This window comes from Rhea americana, unplaced genomic scaffold (genome assembly GCF_003343005.1).
Source record: "Rhea americana isolate MKP2758 unplaced genomic scaffold, rheAme1 scaffold_220, whole genome shotgun sequence".
In the NCBI taxonomy this organism is placed as follows: domain Eukaryota; kingdom Metazoa; phylum Chordata; class Aves; order Rheiformes; family Rheidae; genus Rhea; species Rhea americana.
Genome location: NW_028186330.1, coordinates 1,417,895 through 1,442,974, shown reverse-complemented (window position 1 = coordinate 1,442,974; position 25,080 = coordinate 1,417,895). Strand labels below are relative to the sequence as shown.

At 38.4% G+C, this 25,080-nt stretch overlaps 1 protein-coding gene across 1 annotated transcript in view; it reads left to right on the top strand.

Annotated features, from left to right (window-relative positions):
- The window catches only part of ABCA13 (ATP binding cassette subfamily A member 13), a 202,159-nt gene that overhangs the window by 14,295 nt on the left and 162,784 nt on the right, over positions 1-25,080 (top strand). Inside the window, exons 4-14 of the mRNA XM_085305455.1 lie at positions 3,733-3,884; positions 4,709-4,737; positions 6,336-6,499; positions 8,733-8,857; positions 10,729-10,862; positions 13,975-14,139; positions 15,745-15,944; positions 17,895-18,022; positions 22,705-22,799; positions 23,053-23,229; positions 23,581-23,786. Of these exons, the coding sequence (XP_085161581.1) occupies positions 3,733-3,884; positions 4,709-4,737; positions 6,336-6,499; positions 8,733-8,857; positions 10,729-10,862; positions 13,975-14,139; positions 15,745-15,944; positions 17,895-18,022; positions 22,705-22,799; positions 23,053-23,229; positions 23,581-23,786 (1,575 nt within the window). The remainder of the gene's footprint in view (positions 1-3,732; positions 3,885-4,708; positions 4,738-6,335; positions 6,500-8,732; positions 8,858-10,728; positions 10,863-13,974; positions 14,140-15,744; positions 15,945-17,894; positions 18,023-22,704; positions 22,800-23,052; positions 23,230-23,580; positions 23,787-25,080) is intronic.

The window sequence follows — 25,080 nt, the reverse complement described above, 5'->3', positions numbered from 1 at the left end:
TTTACTGTTCCTGATCTSTGTGTTTCCCCTAGTTGTGCGTATCCCTCCTCCACCCCCTGTGGGACCCTTTACAGCCCCCTAACTTGGAGGCAGAGGGGACTGGATGAGCTAGCAGGCTGCTGCCACGGGCACACRCAGAGCATCAGGCAGCAGGAGTTGAAGCCTTTGCTCATTTTCCGTGTTCAGAGGAAGCTTTACAGGTAGCGAGAGAGCATTTTGAAAGTAAGCAATGAATAGCAGACAGCATGTTCTCTCCCCTGGGCAYGGGGTAGATCTAAGTTATCCTCTCATTTGAAAAGCTGGTGCTAAACAGACTCTTTATCTGTTACCCATGAAATGCTACTGACTCTGCTCCTGCCCCTGCGCGACCCTCCTGATCCAGCATGAGGCTAGATAGTTTCCAAGCCCGGATTACTCGCTAGAGAACCGAGTAATGCAAGTGATTAATATTCACATGATTCAGGCTATTGTAAATCGGATGTGCTTCTGCTACATATTTAAAACGGTGGCTGCAGTGCATAAAATGAGATGCCAAGGTTTTCTGCTGCCCTACTCTTGATCAGCGCAAGCATGGTGGGGGCAGGAGGGGAGGCAGTTATTAGCTGCACCCMCTCCCTGGCATCTGTGTGAAGCTGGAGGCTGCGTAGCGCCCACAACCCTCCTGTGCGCGTGTCCTTTTTGCCCTAAGAACGTGATTGTTTGCAATGCCTCCGAAACGGGGAGATTTTTAACCTGGGAACGCAAGACTTGCCTCTAGTTTGGAGGGAAAACAGCACAGGCTGTTTGTGGTGCTGCCTTCACGCTGTGCTTCTCAAAATACTGGTGACTCTGTTAACTGACGGTATGTTGTGAGCTGAGCTGCAAGTTTAAAGTTCGACAAGTTTTGGACAAAAGTCTTTTGTGGAAAATCCTGTGAAAACTGAACTAGAGCGCTTTTTTCTGGTTGCGTTCTTGACTAGACTTGTGCTCTCACTGCTCTGGCTGCTGTTAGCTTGGGTCGAGCGCTGGCCACTTGTCCGTGCTTGAAAAGCACAGTGCTAGGAAGTTCTGGGTGCAGTTAGTGTTCCTGTTCTGCTCTTTCAAATGCCAATGTCTATAGCGCTCAAATTTCAGGGTGTAGGTGTGCTAGCAGTACGGGAATTTATGTGGTATTTTAAAAGTGGTAGCTAAAGTGCAGCTATTAATCACTCTAAAAGCCTCCCTCTGAACAACACAAGTTTACCTTTTAGAACTCTATTTAAAAGAAAAAAATGTCGTGGGGGAATTGTTCTGCCCTTAATTCACTGAAGTGTGAGGATAGTGAGAGTTTTCTACGAGTCTTGCTGGCTGTCAGCCGAGCTGGGATCCAAACGAGCTGCACTGAAACAGTCAAGAACTTGCTGGATGTTTTAATCTTAAGTTTTCTCCTTATCTCTTACTTGAAATTTGAGGACAACTCTAGGGGTATATTAATGAGAATTAGAGAGGCATACAAACTCTATATACAAACTAGAGAGAAAGAAGCACTCTGTCTATAATTTTGTGGCTGTTTTTTTTTTTGAGAGCATTAGGCCTATCTGATCCAGTTAAAAAGTAAAACTGTACATCACTTAAGACGTCTTTGACTGTTGTCTAGTTTAAGTCATTGTTAGGAGGAAAATATTTCAGTAATATGGTCTCAATAAAGAAATATAGATCAAATAAAAAGTTATTCAAGTTCTTAAAATGTTCTTTACTCTTAATTTTAGCCTGTTACAGAATCAAATTATTTTCAAGTTTTTTTTTTTTTTTAAAGCCACAACGGCCAAGTAATTGGTACATGGTCTCAAACTGTTTGTCTCGGCCCAAAAGTTCTCTGAGGACTTAGTAATTTCCTATTTATGACAGTACCAAGAACAGTCCTCTTACAGTAATGGACGTTTTCTTGAAATCATCTGTGTTTTGTTTCATCTGTTGTGCCTAGTCTCAACACTGAATTCTCTCCTTCTCCCACTCTTGTGTACAACTTCTAGGACTCTGCCTTGTTCTCTGCTTATGGTATGTGTTTTACTGTCACTGTTCACTGAAGTGGCCTTAAGGTTTGTGTGACTTCATACGAGCACTCTCTGCTGCTGAGTTTGTATGATTTTTATGTTAAAAAAAATTTGTACTTTGAAACTTTGGACCTTAGAGCATTGAGGATAACTGAAGAAGCTCAGTTCATTTCACTGAACTGCATTGCTTTTGAGGTGCTGCTCATGAGACTTACCGTTTTAAGGTTTCGTTAATTATGGTCATGGTAATGTTGGTAGGAATTAGCTGGAAGAAATCAAGTGGGATAAAYTGAATCAACTTAATTAGGGAGTGAGGTTGGAGGATAGTGGCTGTTGTGTGGGGGGGGCACTTTTTATATGTGTTATTATTATTATTTCACTCAGGTACAGTTTGTGAATCTCAGCCTCATCAGATTCATTAAACTGTACCAAAAGCAACGTTTACATATAGGTTTTACAAGAAAGGAATGGAACTCTTTATTTTTAGATGGGGATGATACAACAGCTAATTGTGCAACTTATGAAAAAAGCAGTGTTTTTGCTGCACAGGTTTTCATCATAAGATCACCTGAATTTTCTGTAAGTTAAAATGTAATTCAGCTGCCTAGTAACATGTTAARGATCGCTATTCCATTGTTTACTGTGCTTTGGGATAGCCTAAGTAATTCTGATTTGTAGAGAAGCGTGAGAGAGTCTTGACTTCTAATTTCACCTTGAAATAAGCACTGAATAAGAAAATTGTTGTTACTAAGTAGCCACCAGATGGTAGTATTACAGACAGCATATGCCATGAATTTATTTGAATCTTTGAGTTAAGATCAGAGGAAAGTTGGTAGTGATAATATAGCACTACCTTTATAATAAGTGGTTGAAAGTATTTGAACTGTCATATGCCATATACAAACTATACGTTTTTTTAAAAAAACAATAGAGACTTAGATCTGAGAACATACATACACACACACACACACACACACACACATATATATAGTTTCCAAAGGAACATGAAAAGTTTCTATAAACCCAGGACAAGAGTCAAATATTTACTTACACTATGTTAGTATTCAGTGCGGGAGTCAGCATAAAGCAAAAGTATTTAATCACATATGTCATTCTCCTTATGTTTCAAATAGAACTGTAACTTAAGGGGTCTGTCATTTGGAATCAGCATACAATTAGGGCTAGTGTTGCTGCTTTTTTTGTTAAGATGACAGTATTGTAGTTCTTTGCTGCTTAGTAAACTAACTGAAGAGGAAGCACCAACTTTCTTCAGTGCCCAGAAAGACCAGAATTACAGATATCTCATGTTCTGGATAACAGTTTTGTTATATTGCCTTAGATGCAATAAGAAATCTGGAACTTCATTGGGTACAGGCCATGAAAGATCCATCCTCTGACTCGCAACAGACCAGTGAAGGGCTTAAGAGCATTCATACATGTCAAAGACTTCTTTGGACGTGTCCATCTTTGGCTGCTGCTGGAATAGGGTTATTAGCATAGGWGAGCTGCTCCAGTGCTCACCTGTCTCCTTCCTATGATTTTGAGATTCAGTAGTGCAATTCACATGCTAATGACTTGAGCAAAATAAGAGTTGGATAAATACATAACAGTTACGTGGTGGGGGGAACGCTCAGAATACTGTTGTGAGGTGATATACGCATCTTTCAGCTATTTGCTTCCAAGTTGTAATTTTTTTTCCTGTTTATCTTTCTGTGAAAAGTACTTCTGGTTTCCAAGGTGGTCCAGAAAGCTTTATAGGACCTGATCTAACTTTCATGAAAGAGATACAAGATCTTGCAAAGGGATTTATTGAGACCACAGAGAAAGCCATGGCTTTAGAAGAACTATGGGAAGAAGACTCAAAGCTTTCAGGTAAACTATGATCTTTCTAATAATGAATTGCTTTGCCAACCAGATAATAAAAAACACTGAACAAAGGTATGATTTTATCTTAATTAATGTTTCACCTCACCGCTTCCACAATTTTAGCTAATCTAAGAAAAAAACATTGTTATTTTTAGTATTACTGTGGCCATCATAAAATTCCTAACGACAGTTAGCTTTCTAAAATTGTTTCCTTGTTTTCTGCAYAATTGCTCAGTCTAACATGGTCAGAAGTAACCATCAAGATTTAGGAAGATAGGTCTGTTGATCTGGGGAATGACCTGGTTTTCTCCCTTGTTGAAGTCTATGCTGTATTAGAGGATATAGGAATAGCAGAAATCCAAACCAGCTAATAATGCTCGGTGACCCTGGGCAAACAAATTGGTCCTGCACTAGAAGAGTGAAACTGGAAATACTGAGGGTCTGATGTTTCCACGCTGTTCCCATGTGTCCTGAGCCGCCTTGTAGCAGATAGGCAGGCCCTCAGGATCCTCTCTTACTTTGTCTTTCTGGCTGATGATTTAAGCAGAAAGATTTTGGAAAATCTGGCAGTTTCATGCTTAGCTTTCTAGGGCTAGTACATTCATCTGGCAGTTGATGTGATGATTTTCTYTGAGTGATAAACAATTTCTATAAAGTAGTTTGTGATAATAGCAAAAACCACTGGAAAACACAGAAAATCAGTGGATCACTAGCTTCCTAGAGGTGTTACAGTTGAAGTGCTCTTTATGTACTACTTGCTGTTGCTTATAAAATGGATTCTTTTGAAGTTAATAATGCTTCTCTGTAAAGGAAAAATATTTATTTTACAGGGCTCCATAACAGCACCACTCTTCTAACTGTAAGTGTTTTTGCAGTTTATTTCTAAATTGCAATTCTGGATTTTGAGGCAGCTTTATTATAATGGTTAGAAATTCATATTCTGTCAAGTTTTAACAAAAAAAGATTTGTTTTTAAAGGAAAAAAATATCTTGAAAATCTTTTTTTTTTTTCTTTTTTTTAATGTACTGGTTGCTAGATTTAAACTAGTCTAGGCTGTTAGTAGCTAAAAAACATTCCTGGTTGAAGGCTATTTATTTATTAGGAGAATTATAAAAGTGTATCTGCCAGACCTTGAGTAACTCTGTGAAATTGTTAGTCTTACAAGGCTTTTTTATCTTAATGTGTACTTATTATTAAAAATAAAATAGAAAGGGAAAACAGATTGAAAAGGTGGGGATGATGTTTGGAGGAGATTACTCTGAGCTTAGTTTTGTGATTCATTAAATATGACAGGCAAACTTGATTGGGGGTGAAGGAAGACAGGTTCACAAAATGCTGCATGATTCTTTCCAGAATCTCYTTGGCAGTATATGTGAAAAGAGTTTGCTCTTTGTGAAGTCCCTGATGCATCAGTCTTTCAGAATTTGTTGGCAGTCTACAGAAAGAAGGCAACTGAACGGGCACATTAACTGATCTCCATTGCTGTCATGTCTGTACCTTTCACAGATCATTGACTTCACTTTAAAAGTATTTAAAAACGAGTTTTCTACTTAGTGATTGCAACTGATACTTCATGAAACTCAGATTTCTGATTTATAATTTGGAATTAGATGGCATTTTAATAGCGTCAAATTTTAAATTGCTTATGTGATATTTGATTGAAAAGAGCTGTAGCAATATGAAACGTCCTTTGTGGAATRGAATACAAAATAGAATCATTTGTGTTCATCAACATTTTAAAAGATGTTGAAAATAGCCTATCAGTATTGGTTACAGAGCTTGTATACACAAGCCTCTTGTATTGTATAAGCCATACTCATTTTGCTGAATATTATTCAGAAGAGCCCTAGTGAAACATTCAGTTAGAGAAACAAGGATTGCATAAAAAAGTTTTGCTAAATCCTGTATTTTGTATAAATATCTGATGGCATAGTCCCATAAAATATATCTTTTTACCTCAATCAGTTCCTTTTTTTATCAATTTTTCTTTGGGTTTAATTATTTTTTTTTCTTTTCCCAAGGAAGAACTGTARGGAAGATGGAGTGTCCCTTTCAGAATCCTAGTCTTTATTACCTATACTTAAAAATTAATTGTGGGGCTTAAGAGGTCTTTCTGTGTTGGATCTTAAAGACAGCCCCTCTCTTTGGGAGAGTACGGCATGTCTTGTTACGCTTCTGATCGGAAAGAGATAGTTTAGCTTTTCTCCGATCTCTGTTATCCATCAGAGCAGAGATATATCTGAAACCAAGCTGCTGTAAGTTCGAAGTATCACTAAATTGATAAGGTGAATTACCAAAGTGAGATAAATTGTTCACACCTGAGAAAGTATCTTAAATGGCAAAAAGTTCAGGAGAACTGTGGTAATAGGCAACTGCTAGTCTTTTTTTTTTTTTTTTTTTTTTTTTTTTCTCCCTTTAAAGGAAGTGTTCACATTTTAATTTTTTCCTCCCATAAAGGTGAATTTGAACGAAGCAGAGGCAATGATTTCTCAAATAGAAAATCTGTACAAGCAACCACATTTTTGGGACCTTCTGCATTTACTCCCTCAGCTTAAATTGAGCAGCTTCTACACAGAAGATGGGTTAGGTGCAAGAGCACAGTTTCTCAAAGCTATTAAAAAGTAAGTACTAGTACATGCTTAGTTTAAGGTGCTCTGTTCATGTTATCCTCACAGCCTACTTAATAAAAGGAGCCCTCTTCTCAGTGTAGGGATGGTGAAACTTTCTTCTCTTAACTGGATTCTGCTTTCATAGCGATACAATAGGAGTTCTCACCATTCTGATTCCTCTGTAACTATCTTTCATCTCTCTCCAGCTTAGTAGARGTTACCCAGGAGTCTCAGAGAAACACTTCATTTTAGCAAAGACTCAAGTGACCCCACCATATAAAACAGCCCTAAACTTTGGCATGTGCTTTGGGATTCCTCAAAAGATCGAATAGTTATGCATTTATTTAAGAAAATAATGATTTGGATTTTGCATAGTTTAATGTGTTTAGCACTTGTTTGATATGAAGAAAGTGGTGTTGGTTTATTTCTCAAGCCTCTTGCTATCAAAATAGCTTTGGCTATTATCTAGAAAGAGAATAAGTAGTAAGAAAAGAACCCATGGGGGTTATATTCTGAGTCGTCTGACTCAGATAAAGGACAGCTGGATTTCAAGGAAGACGCACAAAAAAACACAAAATGAGGAAAAATAACTACAGGGACTTTTGAGAAAAGTCAGAAATATATTTGCCAGAATTGATAGGTAATAGAAGCTGTAGTAAGTAACAGGTAAGGCTAGAGGAGGCCAGCTAAGCTTGCTGCTTTTGTTAGGATTGGCCATGAACTTCACCAGTTTACCGCGTGTAAATCTCATGGGGCAGCAAGGTCCTGGAGACTGGGAAAGGAGTAGGAAATGTCTGTGCTGATTCTGTTGCTCCTTAGCATCTCACTGTCTTTTTTGTAATATGTAAAAATGATGTGAAGGATGTATCTTTTTTTTTTTTTTTTTTTTTTTTTTTTTGAAATCAAGTAAGACTCCTTTACATTGTGAATTGCAGCTGTGCAAGGCCTTGATTATTTCCTTCAGGCCCAAGTAGCTTGTAACCTTATTCCAGCCTGTTAACTGGACTGTTAACATGCAAAGCTGTATTAGCTGTGCCTGCAGTGCTTAACCCTCAAAATAATCAAAATGCTTCTGAAAGCTTTGAGGACTCCCACAGAGGCCTAGGGCTCTCCTGAGGCAAGGCAGGAGCTTYACTGTAGTGGCAGTGGGTTTTGTTTGTTGTTTTTCTTTCTTTTTTCCTCCCCCCTTGTTCATCAKCAGCAACAAACAACGACAACAGTAACCACTGACCGTTCTGCTTGATCAAGCCACAAATCTGTTAATATAATCTTAGCAATCATTTCTCTCCTGAGTCATATGTAGCAAGGACCGAGTGAGAAGGGGATGAACGTGCCTGGCCTTTTTCAGCAGCTGCTGCTGCCATTGCTGTTCCCGACTGGGAAGAGTAGCAGCAGCTCCAGGGAAGCGCAGCGTGGCCCCGGCAGCGGGAGATGCGCGAGCGTGCTACAAAAAGCAAACCAACCCTAAGAATTTTACAAAAAATGTTCCCCTTCCTTTGGGTTTGTGCTTTTTAATGTCCCCCCTTCCCCTCTTTATGGGRTACCCTTTCCACACCTGTTTGGGTAAGCGGCTTCAAGTTTCCCCTCCTCCCCACAACTGTTGGAAATCAGTGTTAATGCAGTTGTCAATTCTGACTAACCAAATTGGAGTTTTATTTGTATAACAGCGAAGGAATGCCCTATAGGAAATAACTGAAAAATTTGCAGTAAACTTTTAAATACACTATGGCTGCATTAACAAGGAAGTTTGCTCCATAGCTAAGGTGAGTGAAACTGAGACCTGCAAAAAAATCAGACATTTTTATCAATGTTTTCTATAATACGCTTTTTTTGTGAGAGTAAGTGAGCTGTTGCTCTAAAGGTTCTTACTTTCTCTACAGATTGAGTGGAGGGTAAAATAAGCCTCTCTATATCCATCTTGTCTTGCTGCAGGTGTAACTGGTAGAATGCTGATATTCTTGCTCTCATGCTTATTTTTAATTCGTTTTTTTCCTTTTTTGTGAATGTTGGTTTGTTTTTTTTTTAATAAAAATTGGATGAAAATACAAATGTTAAATCTTGACTTGCATTTTTCCATGAAAAACCTAATTTGACAAAACTAATCTTTCAACACTAGRTATGTATTTTAATATTTAGTCACTTGTGCTTCATCTTTCTCAAATCTCTTTCAGCTCTGAGTGTACACAGAGGTGTTTTTTTTTGCTTTTTTTGTTTYGTTCTGTTTTTTCCCTCTCTACACTTTCAGTACCTTTGCTTCCTTGGAAGATTTAGCTGTGATGCCTTTGGGCCAGAGTTTCTATGAAGTGGTGAAAATAGTACTGAATTTAACTGCTGCCTCAGTGCACTTTGTGCAGGACAGGAGCTTGGAAGGTAAGGAATTTGCTTCTAATCTTCTAAAGACTTTGTAAGCATGATAGGAATATGGGATAGTGTAACTGAACTTCTGTTAAATTCATAGTCTAAAAGGTCTAAGAATTGAAATATATTGCTGTAGTGCTTACCTGTTTATTGATTTGTTTTATATCTGGATAACTAAATTTCATCAGACTATGGCAATGGTTTAATAAAGCAGCATTGTAATGGTTTAATATATCATACTTAAAATGATCTTTCAGTGGTGAATTTTGGAGAGTTTCCTTTGCAGTGAGTTAGGCTAGCCTTTCCATTTGAAAGACTAATCTCTTGTTTTGACGTGCATGGTGGTGTGTTGTGGCTGTCATGCTTTGACCTTCGTTCTTCTGTTGCCACAAATTCTAGCCTCAGCTTTAGGGGCTACATTTACCCCCAGCTGCTGCTTAGGTATGGGAGATGATTTTAACTGGAGAATATAGGCTGGGCCCAAGATGGCTCCTCAAGATAAGGTCAGGAACAAATTTTTGTTTGCAAACTGTAGAGAAACAGTTAGAATCTAGGTGCAACTGTCTGTTCTTCTTCAAAAGTCAGCCCAAGAGTTGTACATAGTCTAAGTCCCACTTCAGCCATCAAAAATCAGATTGAAATAGTGTAAAGGTGATACTGCCCTTGCACAGGAGGTGAGCTCTAATTCCTGGGTCTGGGCTCGAATCATTGCTGTTTCTTTCAAGTGCCTTAAATTTCAATTGGCTAATCAAAACAAATGAATGACAAGCAATATAGTAGAGTTCCTATATGGCTGKCTGGCATTTTGAATATGCTGGCATTTTGAATTACTCTGGCAAATGTGCAGACTGATCTGTGTTGAACTAGCTCTAGCTGGTTCTTTGAGAAGTAAACTCAAAATGAGGAGGATATTTTGAGTTTTCTCAGTATGAGGAAATACTGGCTGTGCAAAAGAAAAGGTACCATAGAAACTCCAGATAAAGATTAGAAAGATGGGAAAGTTAAGGCCTGTTCAGGTATATTTTGTTTTTGTAAAGTTCCATTTGTGCCAGCTTGTATGTTACAGACTTAAAGGCCAAAATAGCTGTAATGTGTGATACAATTGTATAACCGAATGTTCAGATATTTGACGATTTAGGCTTAAAAATAGAGAACACACAAAGTTTTTATTTTAGGAAGTTCAATTAATAGGTACAATGACAGTGAAGTAGGCAGACCTGAGTGYGTTACCTGTCTGGTTCTTATCACAGTGGTATTCTGCAGTGATACGGGTTTCTTTTGTAGGTTAGAAAAACCTGTGAGGGAGCTGGGTATGTACTAGATCATTAGCCCTCTGTTGTCACGGATAGAGCTTCACAAGCTAACTAGAATAAAAGTAACTCAAAATGACTTGCTTCACTGTGTACCTCTGACTGCAGTGAAGATGTGACATACCCTCCCCAAGAATATTTTTGTGGTCTGAAGCACGAAGTACAAGGGTAGCACATTCATGTAAACTTTTTTACACAGTGCAGTTGGTATTCTTCTGTTTTTTTTTCCTCTCTCAGAAATAATTAATTTCCAGCCCACATGCACACATTTGCATGTCTGCATGTTGAACTAGAGGTACAATTCAGAATGGCATGCTACTGGGTCTGGGTCACTGCGCAGGGGCTTCTCATCACCATATTGACATCCAACTGAATACCATCAGACTGGCTCACCTCACCATGCTACCACTGAAATCATGGATTTTATTGTAATGTAACTGCTGTTTGGGTACACACACTCTAAGCTGCAAGCATGGTGCTTGGATCCCATGAAATACAAATCAAGAACAACATGAACAAAAAGCAGAAAAGATTAAGTTTTGTTTTTGTTTTTGTTTTTTTATTTTCTGCTAGGCTTTCAATATAATCTTTCTCTGTGGGACGTGCTATGGGATCCACGTGTTGTCAGAGTGGACCTTAAATCCAAGTTTGGTTTAGATGACCATCGTATTGAGAAACTTCTAAGTTATGCATCACTGCTACCTGAAGTAAGCCATTTAAATTGCAAAGTGTCTCTCACCTTCTTGTTTTTATTTGTACCCTGAAGGGATTTTTCCTGCCTTACAAAACCTATAAAAATACCTCATAAGGGCAGATAAAAGCAGCTGTAATGTAAGGAATTTGAGTGAATGTTGCCAGCCTTGCTTTGAAAATTAAATCAAAGCTTTGTAAGTTTTGTACAGTAAGCATTTGCACTATGATTCCTGATTAGCTAACTGGAGAACATAATCACTTGAAGCCATCTATAAATAAGCAACAGTACTTTTCTTAATAGGAAACAAACTACACTATTTAATAATATTCATGTTAGTAGATTTTGAATTGCCCCTCTAACTATGTTCCTTTACAGAAGTTACAAATAGAATTAAAATGCCTGCATTTGTTACTTGGTCTTTACAGAAAATAAACACCTCTTAAGAGGTCATCTGTTTTGAATTACATAGGTTGTGTTGTTTTATATATATATTTTTATATATATATATATATAAGATATATATATATATATATATATATATAAAAAAATATGAATTTAAAGAACAAATCATTTTTTTTGAGGGGGGGAGCAGAGGAAGTAAATGATAGAATGAAAATCTATGAAGCAACTACAAGTCTGTTAAATATGCTGGTTTTGTTCCCATCAAAACAAATATTTTTAGCTTCAGCTGGAAGTTCTGCATATGAAGATGCCTATAGACCTAGTTGCGTACATTAATGAATGTATGCCTTTCTGGAGAAGGTAGTGAAATGTAAACGTTGCTGCAGTAAGAGGCTGAATATGGCAAAGTTGTGAATTCATTATGTGATCTTGTGGAGGAGTTCAGTTTTTTGGTCTGCTAAGCTTTTAAATTAAATCCTGAATTTGAAGCTACCTGAATTTATTTAGCACTTTTTCATGTCTTAGGCACTCTTTGCCCAGGAAATCTCTTCTRTGTGTAAAACTCAGCAAAAAATAGTGTAACCCTGTTCAGTTAATTAAATCACTTTTTCTTTGACTCTCAAAATATTTAGTTCCTGAAATGATACAGTTTCTCAGTTAAAAAAATAAAAATAAAAATTCCTTTCTCTGGACACAAAAGAACCTTTACTGAAGAAGAATTCTTTTAAAATAAATCCAAGAAAGACATTCAACCAGCTTGTATATGATGTTGACAGCACTGTCTAACAAATGTTTCAGATATGACATTCTGTTTGGCAGACACTTCAAATATAGTTACTGCTTGTCCTCAAGTGGAAGAAATTCATTTCTCTAAATTAAACCTCGTGAAATGAACTTGAGTAGGTTTTTTTGTCCTCTACCATGGCTGTAAACTGGTAACTGGTAGCGCTGTAGTACTTTGAAGCACTTYATTTTTTTACGTAGATGAAATTCAGTGAGATTATTTACATTTGAAAATAGCTAAATACTTAGGCATTTTACTGAGCTATTACCTATATACTACAGTAGTAAGATCTGAATTGCTTTGTTTTTGTCATTAGTTATAAAGCATCATTTATTCTGCGCTCCTCCCCCCCTTTTTTCCCCACTTCCCTTCCTTCCTTTCCCCCTGCACCAAACCACCACTATCAAAACAGGGAGCTTCTTGGGTATCAAGCACTTGCCAAGTGCTGAGAGACTGAGATGTTTTCCTCCCTGWTTTTCTTTACCTTGCAGATGACATTTAAAAAATGTTAAAATGTGAAAAAGTGAAGGCAAGGTCCAGCTATGTTTCATGTTTTGGCATTTTAATTGAACTTGGCTCTTAGATCAAGCATTTCTTCTTCGTGTGCAATCCTAATATGAATATTCCTGAGTGATATGAGTTGCCTTAATGGTGCTATTTAAATAAGCCAGCAATGTCTCAAATTTCAAAGAGAATCTATTTTCAGAGTGCTCCCCCCCCCCCCGACCAAAATGGACTGTTGTGATTGTTTGGTTTGAACTGCAGAGCACTTCAAACATCTCTAATTTTTTACTGAAGTCCATAGTTTTGTTTTGAATAAACCATGCTGATATTTACCAGAAACTTGCACGCTCTTTGCCGGGTCTAGTCTGGAGTCATATTTCAGAAGCTGTCATTATAGAAATAGTTTTGATACATGCAAATGGGTATATTATGAAAACCTTCAAAAATTTTTAATACTCTTGTAATGAAATGATCTCTGGCCAGCATGATCGACTGAATTATTATTTGCCTGTAGCCTAGTAGCTGTGGTGGTTGACTTTGTGATCTCAGGCAAATCACTTGTTAATTGTTTATAGACTGAGTTAATAACTCCATGTTGTATGCTCATTTTAGAGCACTGAAGACCCTCAAAGAAAGTGAGAAGGAATGAGGAAGCCTGGGCAATGTCTGCCCTGAGCACTGATGGATAAATACTTGAAATTTATGCCTAATTTTGCATCTGGTTTGGTGTCAAAACATTTGTAAAACTTTCAGAAAATTTTCTGTCACAGTTGAAAGGAGTTAAAATGTCAGGCACCTCAAAGTGTTCATTAGGGATGGCTAAGATGTACTTTTTTTTTTTTKGTATGCTTTAAATTTATATCACGATGAGTAATAAATCTTTCAATATCAAGTTCCGTGGTCAGGCTGTGAGAGAAATTCTGRCCTTTAGATGTATTTCCAAAACCTATAAACTTTTCAATTAAAAGCTAGTCTGCTGTATGTAATCATTGTTTGAGTTGTATCATTGTACTGAAGGATTTTTGCGTCAATGGTTTTTATACTCATGAAGTTGTTTCTGTATGATTATTCTAGTGCAAAATTCTGGTGCAGATGTATTGGATCATTGTCAAGCTAGTTCATAATCAAAGCAGAAATTAATGTAAAAATAGCAGCACTGTTACAGCTACAGAGTGAAAATTCCTTGTGTAGRCAAACCTCATTATTCGCTGTGATGGATTAATGCCCTAATGGGGCTACTGGTATTTTCTACCACACTGTGCATGCAGAATACTTTGGAATATGTACCCCAGAACTGTGTTGCAATAAATGGGCTTTGCTCTCACTGAAGGAGTCTGTGATGTTCCTTTTTCACCAGATTAGTAAGTCGATAGGAGAGAGAATACTTGGTAGCTCTCTGACATGCTCATCTGTTTTTTTTTTGTGTCCCTGCCAGGTTCCCACAGAAGAGACACTGGGGCAGTTTGTTTGCTCTGCCCTGTCCAGTGTGCCAGGTAATGAAACAAGTGGAGAGAATAATGATGAAGGCTGTATTTCTGTATGGCGTGAGACCAAACTCTATCTTGTCCATGCTGTCAGCAAGCTGAGACTCTATTCACAGGTACACTTTAATAAGTCCAAAGATCATATCCATATTTTTTGCAGATGAGCTGTCAACAGTGACCTAGTAAAAAGGACTAGATTAGCTGCTGAATATTACTAACATGATTCTTTTTCATGTTGCTAATATGGCAAACTAATCCTTTCTAATAAGGAATCATTATAATGGGACAATAATCTGTCACCATGTGTCTGCTTAATCAGACTTTCTCATTAATTCAAATACAGACCTGAAATCTAATAGAGATTATTGAGTGAAATCTGTTGCACTGTAGAGACCTGATAGAAGGAAGCCCATTTATTGTCACCTTGACCCACAATTTTGAGAAAAACTGAAAGCAGTTTTATAGGCTTGTACTGATAAAATGTATAATTCTGTAAAATGTATAATTTTTTAATTCCCCCTCTGCTACCTCTTGCAATAGTGGCTAAAGTGTATTGAGGTGAATGATAATAAATCTCCAGTGTAGCACATAAAAATTCTGGTCTGGCAAACAACTTGGGAGTGTATTGACCTGTATTAGGATGACACGCATGTAGTTGTGTGGAAAAGAGGATAAGCCAATTCAGTGTTTCTTAGAGAAAACGCTTATCTAGCTGCCTTAATGCTGGTGTTTTTCCACTGAAATGTATTTTCAGTGGGAAAAAAAAAAAAAAAAAAACCCACAAAAAAACCCACTAGCTGTGTATAAACCTGCTCAGGCGATGTTTGAAATGCTATCCAAAGTAAGTACAGTTGAGCTTATCATATATTTCCTCAAACATATAGGCTTCAGCTTCTGTCTTGATAAAAGTTTTGTTATAGATGTATGATGACTTGAAGTCATCGTTTAATGTGGTTGCCAAAATTAGTTCCTATTATTATCATAGAAAAATCCAGTAATAATGTCATATGGCAAGTGCTGACATCCTTCCAATGGCAACTTCAAGTGCTGTAAGCTGCTGGTCCCTGGAAATTCCCTTGGTGAACAGAGCATCTYTTGTATTGAAAATCTGTTATAACTACTTGGTACTTGAAGTTTAATAGTGGAGGAAAAGAGGGTGGTCAGCAGGTTTGACCATGGCTTGGCATGCCCTATTACATGTACTTGATGGGAGCATGCAGCCTCTTCCTTCATGTGTTGCTGTGTCATGGGGCCAAAATATGTTGCGACTGCTGTTCTCCATTACGGTGTTGGYAGTGGAGGCAGAAGCCCTGGAAGGGGGAGAAGCAAGACTGAGGAGGCTTGCCTTTAGCTGCAGTCCCAGGCCAGCTTTTTGTCATCCCTGGATCTTCAAACAGAGACAGCACAAGAAGGGATGTTAAGTCCTCTGAGTGGTGTTATGTTATGTTGCTGGCTTGCAGGTCAGTCAACCTACTGCAAATTAACCTCTGCGAGGCTATCATTTCAGAGTCTAGACAAATTGTTGGGAGTTTTGCTCAACTCTTACTATCATTTTGTGTGTGTGTGTGTGGGGGGGGGGATATAGTTTTTTTAACAAAAGCAAACCACAACTCCCATCCCACAGACGTGTGAAGTCTGTGTATTTCCATATATTGGTGAAATAAGAAGGCTTTGCTTCTCTACACACAAAGGTATGTTCTGTTCTGCTTTCAATCTACTAGGTATATCATCAATGGTTCAACAGTCTCCAGTTTCAGAAGCTTCTTTCTGAACTTGAAGGAATGGTAGCTAACTTACTGTCTCAGTTTCTAGATGACAATAAAGCCAYGAAAATTGTTTCAGGGATAATCACCCTGATCCTGCAATGGAATGAGAAATCAGAAGCCTATTTTTCAGAAGGGCATGATACATCTCATGATATGTAAGTTATACTTATTTTCTTTCTGCAACTTATGTTATGAAGTTAGTCTCAATTTGAATATTTATTTTCACATTCTTTTATTTTTTCATTTTGGCTGTTTTTGGAGTATGGAGTAGGTTGAACTTTGTATTCTTTATTCTGCAATTCAAAACTTAATATTCTGTCAAATAATTGTTTTAATGCATGCACATTCTTAAAAAGATGTTAAATAAGTTTTTCAGAGTAAATGTACCTAGCTAGAAGTTCAGCAGAGAATCTGAGTACACCATTAGGAATTGTAAGAATCAGCAGTTGGGTATAATTGATGAACTGGGGCCTGAATTCTGTAAATGGTCCTGCAAAGTCTAATTCCTTCAAGTAGCTGCTGTGAATCAGTAATGCTTCTCATGCATGTGTGCTATAGGATCAATCTACTTTTGCACAGCAAGTCTAGTACATCTAAAATGTACAGGATTTTTGTTTTGAGTCATATACATGTTAATTTGTGCAGATCTTAAGCAGCAACCTACTACGGAGATCAGAATTACAATTTAATCCTACATATTTATATACATGTAGCTTCTAATTGTGTTTGTGGCACAATGAGGTTAAGTGGGGCTTTTTATGTGTTTGTTTATAATGCTTTTGAACTTTTCTTGGAGCTTGAAGTTTCCTGTTTGTTTTATCACTTAATGCAAATGTAAGCAGTTGTATGAAGATGTGACTATAAGTTCTGCACATATAAGTTCTAGGCAGAATGATTTGATCTTTTATTAAATATGTCAAACTTTCTGGTGCAGTAGAATTATCCTCTTAGCAATTGGTTAGTAACTTACTAAAAGTCTATTTTGTTACAAATTTGGAGACTTTAATTCATGTTTTAAAATAAAATGAAGACAATTGTTCTAACTTAGTTATGCAAAATGAAGCGGCTAGGACCCCATTTCTGGAAGGATACTGAATGTGACTTAAGTTTGTAGATACAGAGAAGAAATAAATCTCCGTAAGAGTTGATATCAACCTCACGAAGGTCCTAGATAGAACTCAGGCCTGAACCCTTCTCTTCCTAACTGTGGTTTGGATGACTCGCATCACTTGTGAGAGTTACGAGCTRTACCAAATAGATATACCAGATAGCCTTACTCACTCGTATCTAAAAACTGTCCTTTGTAGGAGGCATAACCCATGCTTTAAAAACCAGCTTCTGAGGGTAAACCTGAAGGATAATACTGTAAATGGTGGCCTAATACAGTGTATCGCTCAAGTAGGAGGCAATCAGGCAATGCCTTTGGTGCTGAATTTGATGCTGTTCTTCTAGCTAACAAAATGGATATGGTCTGTCTTCCTTTTCCAAACAAACCTATTTTAGCTGGTATCCCCCAAAAAGCAAAAAATGTTTCCAAAGACAATGAATGGATATGAAATTATAATTAGATGTGCAAATCCTATGTTCAACTTARGTCTCCCGTGGAGTAGCAGCTGCTACCTCCTTTTCCTGGCTGAGCATTCAGAAATTTTTCATTTGATAGAAAATGAACTTTTTTTGTGAAGAACTTCTACATATTTTGCTACAGAAGGGAAGAAAGGATGATATTGTATATAAATTTTCCATGAAAACAAGTTGTAATTCTTATCTGGTAGCCTGCTCAGTGAATACTGAGTCAGAGGAAGCTTGCTTTGTTTTATTTGTACTTATTTTTTTTTTCTTAGCATGCTGAAAAATTTTGTGAAGTCTATTGTCTGCTCTTAACTGGGACACTGTTGTCAAGTTGCTTAATAGCTTAGTAGTATGTTTTGGAATTGGGTGTCTTTTTATAAAGTAAACTCTGTCACATTACTGTTGCTATAACAAAYTACAAAGCAGATGATATTGTGACTGTGTGTCAAAAAGTAACATAACTCATCACAGCCTGACCCTTTTGTCCATGGCACGCTGCATGTTTCTGTGATCTACTTACATTTTRTGTGCAGAATCGTGTATCTGGAGCAGATGCAGGCTGTGCTTCAGGATCTGCCTCAGTGGCCTGTTACAAAGAGATTGCTTCTCATAGATGGAGCTATAAGAAATGTAGTAACACAGGATTTGTACTTYGCTGAAGGTAAGCTGCATGGTGGTTACTTGTTACTAGCGTTCTGCTGCAGTCACTAGCACAGACTGCCACAGGATAATATAGTTAATGGATAATATTCTGCTTTTATGGATGCGTTCAGGCTCTAATACATAGCATGCTTGGATATTTACAGCAGCTCTCGAGTTTGTTGAATTTATTTCCCTAAAAATGATGAACACAGCACACACTACTTGTTTTCGCTTCTGATGTCAGAAATAAATACTTGCCTTGGGCACCTTCTTTGACTCTCTGTGCTGACTGTAGCTGTTGGTTAAAGATCTAATTCAAGAAAAGATCTGTTTAATAAAAATTAAAATTTACAGCAACTCAGAGGTGTTTCTGAAGCCATCAGTCATGTGTTTTTAGACTTCGGTGCAGCTTGGCTTTTCTGGCAGTCATTGCAAGAGAAGCAAAATCCCAAGCTGGACACACAGACATTCATATTCCTTTAAATAAGAACTTAGGTCTGCAGAGTGCAGGAGCTGGGTGCTTCTTCCTCTACGGGTTACACTTCTTGGCAAAAAGCTAGGCTGGTGGTAAAGAAAACACAAGTCACCATTCCTGGAAGAGAGYGGACAGTTTTGAAGCGCTTGGGGAAGGTAATGGTGTGTTTTTCCTTTAACGCAAGAGACTGGATCTGTGTTCAGCAGCCAGTTTCATCGAACAAGGTGAATTGGCTCCTATGAAATTCTTGTATATCTATTCAGCGATTGTGATTACTTCAGATTTATGATACTTTTGTAGTATTGTATGGAGCACTAGGATTCAGATTGTCTGATGCTTGGAACTGTAACACCCAGGAGTTAGCAATWTGATCATATTGTAGGATGCACAGAGATCTATATATATATATATATTTTTTTTTTTTTTAAAAAAGGGGGTGGTGGTGCAGAATGAGAAGATGTCTTTTTGTGAGGATTTAAGGATTTAAGGTGGAGAACTAAAATGTAGATATTGGTAGGAAGGAAATTCCTCAGGTACCTGCTCAATGTATTGCCTCAGGAACCTTAAAAGCCTCAGGAAAAAAACCTCAAACAAACCAACCCACAGCCCCCTCCCTCTGCAAAACCTTGCCCAGAAAAAAAACACTTTTGTTCTTTTGGGGACAATGATAGTCATAATTAACCTGCTTCTTGCTTCTGAGTTTACGATAATGAGTAACCAGTACATTTCGAGTACAAATTTTGTCTAAGATGCCAGTGAAATTGTGTAGTTTTGTCCTCAATTTGTAACTGAATGTCTCCAAATTACAAGTAAAAACCTCTTGTGTGAAGGTCATTCTTGGAAATGACACAGGCTCTTCTAGAAATTTTGTGTACTGTAGCATTGTGCATCATTACCAGAAGTAAAGGTTATTCAGGTTATATTATAACTTCAGTGATAATGGATGAAAAATAGGCTGCAATATTGTCCTGTGGAACATATATGCTGCTTTCCTTTAATGTTTTTATATTTGATTCCTCAGAATAGGAATTTAACAAGCAGTTTTCTTATTGATGCACAAGAAAATCATATAATCTAGTAAACTGTATTGACTAACTAAGGTAATCTCTAAAGTACGTTTTAGCTGCTAGAAGTGAGCAACACAACTGAGTGCACAGCAGGAAGCAGATTTCATGAGGAAACAAGTACTCTTAACGTCCTTTCCCCAAARCTTAGGTGCACTTTTAGGACATTTAGTATAAGCTTAGGATCTGAAAACAACAATTTCTGAATTCAGCAATGCTGTTGTGAATAGTAATAAATGTAAGCTAGGTTAAGAGGTGTTAAATCAAGGTAAAATGAATCTATTTTAAGTCAGGTTACTGAGGATAGGTTTTGGCTGATCGTTGATTTTCTGGGTTGATAAGGCCTTTAAACCAAAAGGGRTGGGTTTTCTTATAAGACCTAGCCTTGTGGAATCCATCAGTGCAGCTAATAATATTAATGAATCCTGATTTACTTGTGCACTCTAATTACCAAAAAAAAAAAAAAGAAAGAAAGAAAGAAAAAAACTCCAGAAACTCAATATATTTCATTTTGTCTATTTCTTGGGATGTGTTGATTTGAAATACAGCATACACAATTTTAGCTGATGTAAATCGATGTACCCTCTTTGATGACAATGATGGAGTTATACTGATTTGCAACAGCTAGATATCTGCCCTGTTGGTTTTTATTAAAAACAAATAAATAAATAAATAATCCCAACCCCACAAAGCAGCATAAGGCAAAATGGCAGGTGGGGGAAACCCAATAACCTAGACAGAAAAATGATGCACCTGACCTGGCTTCTCCCATCGCTGTCGAGGGAGAGCTATCAGCCCCTTATCCAGYGACACTTCTCAATGTGAATCAATGAGAGAAGCTCCCTGGAACACCTCACAGCCTGACCCTGAGGGTGCAGAACTTGTGTACTTATACACACTGATAAGCTTGTTCGGTGTAGCTACCTGTGTGTACATGCACATATGTATTGTATGTAAGTCTGTGCTTATGCGCCTGTTGAGAATACATCCTCAGCCTCAGCGTTGGCTGGACGTGGGGACAAGCCTCACCTCTATCATGGTGCACATTCAGCAGCCTCTTACCATAACTTACTAACATTTCTGGAATATAAAGATTCTTTTATTTCCTCTTATGTCTCTTATTTCAGAAAGATGAGACTACAGTTTTGTTTCTGTGCTTACAGAATTAGGCAAACTTTCTGCATTTCAAAAGGATTTGCTGACTGAAGAGTAAACCTTCAACAGCTAACATATGAAAAGTGTCCAACTGTATTTACAGCATTCATAATCATAGAATCAGTAAGGTTGGAAGGGACCTCTGGAGATCATCTAGTCCAACTCCCCTCGCCCCGCTCAAGCAGGGTCACCTGGAGCATTTTAGACAGGGTTGCATCCAGGCGGGCCTTGAAGATCTCCAGAGAAGGAGACTCCACAACCTCTCTGGGCAACCTGGTCCAGTGCTCCGTCACGCTCACAGGGAAGAAATCCCCCCTCATGGTCAGGCGGAACTTCCTGTGCTTCAATTTCTGCCCATTGCCTCTTATCCTGTCACATGGGACAACTGAAGAGAGTTTGTCCCCGTCCCCTTGACACCCTCCCTTCAGGTACTTATACACATTGATAAGATCCCCCCTGAGTCTTCTCTTCCCCAGGTTGAAGAGGCCCAGCTCTCGCAGCTGTTCCTCATAGGGCAGATGCTCCAGCCCTCTGATCATCTTTGTAGCCCTACACTGGACTCTCTCCAGTAGCTCCATGTCTCTCTTGTACTGGGGATCCCAAAACTGGACGTGGTACTCAAGGTGAGGCCTCCCCAGGGCTGAGTAGAGGGGCAGGATCACCTCCCTCGACCTGCTGGCAACAGTCTTCCTAACGCACCGGAGGATACCATGGGCCTTCTTGGCCAAAGGGCACATTGCTGGCTCATGGTCAACTTRTCAYCCACCARCAYTCCCAGGTCTTTCTCTGCAGAGCTGCTCTCCAGAAGGTCAGCCCCCAGCTTGTACTGGTGCCTACAGTTATTTCTCCCTRYGTTCAGGACTCTGCACTTGMCCTTGTTGAACCTCATGAGGTTSCTCTCTGCCCAGCTCTCCAGCCTGTCCAGGTCTCTCTGAATGGCAGCACAGCCCTCAGGTGTGTCAGCCACACCTCCCAGCTTGGTATCATCAGMAGACTTGCTGAGGAGGCACTCTGTCCCCTCATCCAGGTCATTGATGAAGTTGAACAGGATGAGACCAAGTACAGAGCCCTGGGGGATGCCACTAGCCACAGGCCTCCAACTAGACTCCGTGCCACTGAYGAKGACCYTCYGAGCTCTGCCTTTCAGCCAGTTCTCAATCCACCTCACTRTCCACTCGTGTAACCCACACTTCCTGAGCTTATCCAGGAGGATGTTATGGGAGACAGTGTCAAAAGCCTCGCTGAAGTCAAGCTACACAGCATACACTGCTCTGCCCTCATCTACCCAGCCAGCCGTTCCATCATAGAAGGCTGTCAGATTGGTTAAGCAGGATTTCCCCRTGGTGAATCCATGCTGGCTACTCCTGATCACCTTCTTTTCCTTCACGCGCTTAGAGATGACATCCAGAATGAGCTGTTCCATCACCTTTCCAGGGCTGGAGGTGAGGCTGACCAGCCTACAGTTGCCTGGGTCCTCCTCCTTGCCCTTTTAGAAGACTGGAGTGACATTGGCTTTCTTCCAGGCCTCAGGCACCTCTCCAGTTCTCCAGGACCTTTCAAAGATGATGGAGAGCAGCCATAGGACTGAAGCTGACATAGGACTTCACTTTTSTCTTGTGCTGCTGTAAACCATGAAAGCACACTGAATTCAGTGGGTTTGCTYTCATATAACTGTGAAAGGAGGTAGGGCCTTACTTTTGTCAATGTAAGAATAACTCTCTCTTCTGTCTGCCTTATCTGAGGAGCTTTTTCCACTGGCAGTACAGGAGGGGAACAATCTTTGACCCGCAGAACGCAACCGTGTATGTTTTTTGTGAAAAAGGATAGAGTTCTTYGGGCATGACAGCCATCTGAACCAAACTGAAACCTTTATGTCTGTGGGTTTTTTTTAATGATGTCATACAGTTCTTTTTCAGAAGTGCGACTCCTACTGTACCCACCCATCCTTCCCAAATTATTCTGTTGGTTAAATATTTCCTTTATTGTTGGGGGGGGAATGTTTTTCAGAAGTTTTACGTAACCTGGAAAAACTGATTCTGTTTACCCGGAGGGATGGATTCATTCATCTAGACATTGAAAGGCTCTTTGTGGATTTAAAAGAGGTATGTTATTTCATGGTTGTATATTAATGTGCAGAAAGCTGCAGGTCCTTTTTTTTTTTTTTTTTTAAAAAAAAAAAAGTACTTGGTAAATTTTTTACATTTTATTTGGCAGCATCTTGGTCCACCTTAACTTTGTGCAATCTTTTCCTGTCTTTTGACATTTCATTGTGAAAATTAATATGGAGTGCAGATTAAATATGTTCCTCTATACTGATTTCATTTTTAAAGTGACAATAAATTCATTAAATTTTAGATGCTGTTGAGCAATTCTTCGTACATATGCAATGACGTGCTTACAGTCTTTGAGAAGGCCCTCAGGCTTCCACAGGGCTCAGATGACATCAGTGTTTTAGGAGTATATATGTGCCCTAGCAATAACTCAGAGATGACTTTCAAGTTAAGCAACCAGCTTCAATTACTAAAGGAATCTGTAAGTATTTCTTCATTCTTTTCAGATTTAAAGCTTACTGTGCCTTACTGCTATTACAAAATAAACTAAACTAGTAGGAGCTGTAACTTTCTGCTTAGTATGAATAGTAAATAAAGTCATTGATAATATGTGAACCTACTGAGACTCCTGAGTGGTTGTGACATTTTAGACAAGCTATGGAGCTGTGGCTTCCAGAAGAACTTGAGAAGGCCTTTGAAAGCTTGCTGGTTTAATCCATTTTATGATGGATTTCACTAACATTGTCTTGCTCATATCTAAGAAGCACAGCCTAATTCTCAGAGTGGTTTTCCTTTTACTGGTTACAAACTGTTGCTTTCCTTATTGTGAAAGGTCCTACTTCTGCAGAAAGTAATTCAAGGACAACAAAGTGTGCCAGATTCAATACCGGATGATTTTTTGGGATGGGAAGAAATAGAGGAGCAGCTAACTAAAAATTATGCTTATTACTGTAAAATTAATCAGTTGTGGAGCACAGAGATGCCATCTGGGGAGGATATCCATTTCAACTCTTGCCAGGAACAGCTGCTCTTCACACTGTAGGTATTTTGTATATCTTTCTGTACGTAAAGATCCTGATTCTGTTCTTGCAAATAGCAGCTTGGAGTGCAGTAATTAGAACTAGTAACTGAATAGATAAAAGGGTCAATCCCTTGATTTTTACTTTTTTGATTACCACCCAATGTCAATAACTTTCTATAAAGCACAAATGTGAGAAAGTAAAAGAGGATGTTCTCTTTCCCCCTCCCCCCCTTTTTTTTTAAGGGGAACAGGCTGAAGACAGGCAATTAGCTAGGATTATTAAAGCTATTYTTTTCTTGTCTTCTTACTTGCATGCAAGAGTTTTCTGCTGCTTCTCTTCAGCCTGCTTCCTGGTATTTACTACTTCAGTACTTGGGAAGCAAGCTGCTTTCTAAACAGGTCGTATGGTGAYTCCTCTGTCTTGGAACAACATCTCGTTATCATCATATGAAATTTTAATTTGATTATGATTTGCAATAACTCAACTTGAAATTCACAGAATTGCTTTATGTTAAATTGGAATATATTAGAACAAACCTTTCCATCAATAAAGTGCTTTAAAATAGGATAGGATCTTTTATCCCTACTCTGAAGGGTAAAATGCAAGTGTAATGCAGTTAACGGGATGTTGCATTTACACTGAACAGATGTCTTAGATCACAAACTTGCATATCTTCTACATGTCCTTCATGTATTCTAAATATGTTTATGTGCATGACTTACATGAGGAACTTCACAGAAGTATTTACCTTAAAAGCAGTAATATTATGGAGCCTAAGTTTGACAGAAATTTGATGACCTGCACTGGCAGGAGGAGTCAAGCTCATTGATTGTAATAGCCTCTTAAACATAAAGAAACTTGTATCATCTTTCCTGCACATTTTTGCTGCTGGAAAAGGATTGATTGCCTTCCCTTTCCCCATGTGTTTCTAAACTAATTTGAAATTGTCAGGAAGACTTGTTTAACATCCCATTTATGAGTATTAAAAGCACTGATGGACCTAAAAGCCCAATGGGAGGAAGAGCCTTGTGTTTAAGTAACATTGTGGAGGAAGCAAGGTGGTTTAAACTCAATGTTATTTTTATGCAAGATGTTCTGCCCCTCCCCCCCCAATGACAAAGTGACTTTTTTTGGTGTTTTTTTCTTCTTCTGCAATGACTATATTTAAGGACAAGAAAAAAGCATTTTGCATGTTACTTTTTGAACTGAAATATCTTGTCAGTGTTTCTTAAAAAGGCTTTTTGGACACTTTGTCTGCTAATAAACCTGTGTTAGTAATACAGTTAGCACTACAGTTGTCCTTAGTGATG